This window comes from Mus caroli, chromosome 10 (genome assembly GCF_900094665.2).
Source record: "Mus caroli chromosome 10, CAROLI_EIJ_v1.1, whole genome shotgun sequence".
NCBI classification, from domain to species: domain Eukaryota; kingdom Metazoa; phylum Chordata; class Mammalia; order Rodentia; family Muridae; genus Mus; species Mus caroli.
This window is the reverse complement of record NC_034579.1, coordinates 72,197,193-72,201,058: the sequence shown is the minus strand read 5'-3', so window position 1 is coordinate 72,201,058 and position 3,866 is coordinate 72,197,193. Positions and strand designations below refer to the sequence as shown.

At 55.7% G+C, this 3,866-nt stretch overlaps 1 protein-coding gene across 1 annotated transcript in view; it reads left to right on the top strand.

Moving 5' to 3' along the window:
- Gatd3a (glutamine amidotransferase like class 1 domain containing 3A) overlaps positions 1 to 1,822 on the top strand; it is a 6,696-nt gene extending 4,874 nt beyond the window's left edge. The window contains exons 6-7 of the mRNA XM_021175043.2: positions 328 to 484; positions 1,173 to 1,822. Of these exons, the coding sequence (XP_021030702.1) occupies positions 328 to 484; positions 1,173 to 1,301 (286 nt within the window). The 3' untranslated portion in view covers positions 1,302 to 1,822. The remainder of the gene's footprint in view (positions 1 to 327; positions 485 to 1,172) is intronic.
- Positions 1,823 to 3,866: the final 2,044 nt, after the last annotated feature.

The window sequence follows — 3,866 nt, the reverse complement described above, 5'->3', positions numbered from 1 at the left end:
TGTTCACACACTCAGTCTTCCCCCTCAGTGTGCATCCTGTGTTCACACACTCAGTCTTCCCCCTCAGTGTGCATCCTGTGTTCACACACTCAGTCTTCCCCCTCAGTGTGCATCCTGTGCTCACACACTCAGTCCTCCCTCTGTGTGCTCCCTGCACTCACTCAGTTCTCCCTCTCAATGTGTGTGCTGTGCTCACACACTCAGTCCTCCCCCTCAGTGTGTGCTGTGCTCACACATTCTGTCCTCCCCCTCTGTCTGTGCTGTGCTCACACACTCTGTCCTCCCTCTCAATGTGCGCTGTGCTCACACACTCCTCTGACTTTTCAGCTTATGCTGCATCGCTCCTGTCCTCGCAGCCAAAGTGATCAAAGGTGTGGAGGTCACTGTAGGCCATGAGCAAGAAGAGGGCGGCAAGTGGCCTTATGCTGGAACTGCGGAAGCCATCAAAGCCCTGGGTGCCAAGCACTGTGTGAAGGGTGTGACCATATCCTTTCTGGTAGCTGGGTGGTGCGGTTGGTAGCAGGTAGCACATTAGGCTTGCCCTTCATCAGGTCCTCGAGGGTACGGTGACAGGCAGCCATCCCTACAGGAGTTACTTCAAGGGAACCCCTGGGCAGGAGAACAGGGCCAGCCAGTGTCATGGGGCGTGGCTAGCTCGTATGCCACAGGCAGGCTTCTCACTTGGCTGAGGAGGATCCGTGTTACTGCACCCACTGAGACCTGTCAGCCCTGAATCAGCCTGGAGCACACAGCTGGACGCCTGAGCCCCACAGGCTAGGGAAGGACCCTGTAGCCTAGAAGACTAGGAGCTGCTTGCTGGTGACCATAGAATGGAGCTAGAGCAGTGTGGGGTGGTGGGCAGAGCTCCTGGTTCTAGTGGCCCCTCAGTTTCCACCACTGGAGCTGGCTACGGTGTTTTACACCCCTATGTGGGGCCAGCATGCAAGCTGTCATCCATCGGGCACTGTTTCACCCCCAGACCAGTTTCTTCCTCCTGATGAGTACCTGTGAGTCAGAAGCTAGCTTCTCCTACAGCCAGTGCAGACTTGTTGGCGTGACATCATCCAGCAGCAGGGGACTGGCAGGACCGAGGGTGGACGGGCAGGCGGGGCTCTTCCCGTGAGATGCCCATGGGCCCACCAAGTGCTAGATTTTCCCTAACATCTACTCACGAAGCTCATGTAGACCAGAAAAACAAGGTGGTCACCACCCCGGCCTTCATGTGTGAGACCGCACTCCACCACATCCACGACGGGATCGGGGCCATGGTAAAGAAGGTGCTGGAACTCACAGGAAAGTAACGCCACCCGGACCACGCTTGGCCTCCATGGCTGTGGCATGCCCGGCCGGCGTGTGCTCCATGGCTTCAGCCCGGACACAGGAGCCACTTAGCTACTAGGAGCATAGACACTTCCTGCCTAAAGGAGGAGCTTAGCCTCTGTATGTCCAGCCTGAGCTTCTACCAGCAGGAAGCTCAGGGACCCTCCCTGGGCCCTGAGCAGCAGCAGGAACTTCAAGGGGGGGTGGGGGAGCGGGCTTGCCTCACTGTGAGTCCCCATGGAAGATCTAAGCACCTTTCCCAGAGCCCGGTTGAAGGACTTAGGTTCTACGATCCTAGGTCTGATAGGTCAGGGTGCTAAAGCTTTAAAAGAAGAAAACAGTTTAGGCTCTAAGTTGTCTGATAACCAGAGGTGCCTAGTTTGTGGATAAAGAAAAGCTCTCTGATCCAGAGTAAAGACCGCTAACTAAAGCCAGGGGAATTCTGTAGTAGGTCCCTGTAGCCACAGAATAAACTCTTCCGCACGATGGGAACTCCTTTCAACCATGTCTCAGGCCTTGTGAAACTAGTGAACGGTACCCAGTGACATGAGGTGTCAGTGAGTCTCGGCTCTGAGTTGTCAGGAAAAGGGAGAAATCACCGATTGTGGGCCCCTGGAAGGGCCTGCTGGCTGGGTCTGGGAAGTTGCCCCAGGCTGTGAGATTGTATAACCTGGGTAAAGAAGGAAAGTAGAAGACAGTGGTACCCTGGTGGTCCCTGGTAGAGAAGTGTCAGACTGGTCTGTCAGAGGTCTGTACACACCTTCTCTGTTCCAGGACATTCTCTTTCAGAGGGCCAGGCAGCCTGAGGGTCCCTTGGCATTGGTGGCAGTAACTACTACAACACTGGACTATAAGACAGCTGTTCCTCTCGCTCAGTTATGTCAGACGCTGGGCAGAAACAGGACTAGGCTAGGCAGCAAGCTTCCATAGCTAGATGTCTGCCATCTCCCAGTGTGTGTCTATGCGTGGGCTAAATCGTCTAAAGACTGATCGCCCCAGGGGCTCCGATTCTTGGTGGTCTGGGTCTCTGGACCTCTTACCACGACCTGTGTATAGCATGCACCTGAACTGCTGGCCAGATAGCCCTTCTGGAGAACCTGAGGAGCTCGCTCCTCACTAAAGAGGGGAGGCCAAGGCCAGGTCTGTCCTTCCCTCAGCAGAGGGCCTATTGAAGCCTCGTGTATGTACCCAGCCTCTCTTAAGTGAGTTTCCACAGTGAACTACAGAGCCAGCATTGCCCCACCCACATACACAAAGTGCCTGCTCCAGTTCTCCCAAGGCTGTCCAGGTTGACAGCTGCTGCCCTGGGACGGGTGTGGCTCCTCCAGCTGTGACAGCACAACCTTCCCCACCCCACCTGATGTCTTTGCTTCAGTCTCCTGTTAGCCCATCAGGCCACCCAGCTCTACTGAGTTGGCGTTAGTCACCTCTCCCCACTGGCCGTGGCATCCCCTGGGCAGAGTACCTGTTGATCTCACAGCCCGACGCGGGCCTGAGAAATCCTTTGTTTGGTAACCTGCACTGTTCTCACTGAGGGCCTGGTGTGCAGGCATGCTCCCGTTTGCTTCTGTGGAGGGAGGAAGCATCCGCCTCATCACAAAGCCACATCCTTCCCATGCAGACCGGAAGCTGCTTGTTCACTAGCCGTGCCGGCCCTGCTAGCCTGGCAGAAAAGAGCACCCCACAGGGTGATAGTGCCTCTAGAACCCGTGCCTACTTCAGTCCCTCCCATGTGGCCTGGGTGTTCTTAGATGTTGCAGGAGTGTAAGGTGCACGAGTAGAACCCAAGCTTACGAATGGCCGCTGGCCGGGTTTTGTCCTTTCTCATGTCTGCCACACGCCACAGGCACCTGAGAGGGAAGTGATCCCAGGAGAGACCTCCAGGGGAAGGTCAGTGCTGCTAGCTGCTGTGCTACACCGTGAACATCTTCCCTGGCTCCCCACAGAAGTGACCAAGTGTGACCATCACACTGCGCTTGCCCAGTGAGTTGCCAGTGTAAATCACATCCTTGTGGTGTTGGCCAGGACTGTCCCAACTTGACAGGTGATGGAGGCCACAGGTGTGCTTAGCTGAGGCCACATGGAACTATGCTGGACTATATTTTGGGGAGGTTAGAAGCCCTCATCAGGGCCTGATGCAAGAGGTTAGCTGATGACTCCTAGAAATGATGGAGTCCCCACTGTAAGACCATGATCCCGGCCCTCGTGGGTCTAGTTGGCAGAGCCTGGGGATTGCGAGCTAACACATGGACGGGGAGGTCAGGGAATGGGTCAGAGATCAACCAAGAAAGGAAGCAAGCCAGGCTGAGTGAGAGGGTGTGCCCCTGAGAGCCAGATTCTTGGAGCAAGTCCTGTTCCTAGAGCCAAGTCCACCCAACCGTTAGCAAGGCTGTAGTTTTAGATATCACCACCAGAGGGCGCAGAAGACCAGTCTTGGAGCCTTCTGCATGTTCTCAGCGCTGACCAAAGCCAAGGGCCTACTGAGATGCCCGCTTCCTACACCCTACACCTTACCGACATAAGAAACACTCCTGGGACCCCAAGTG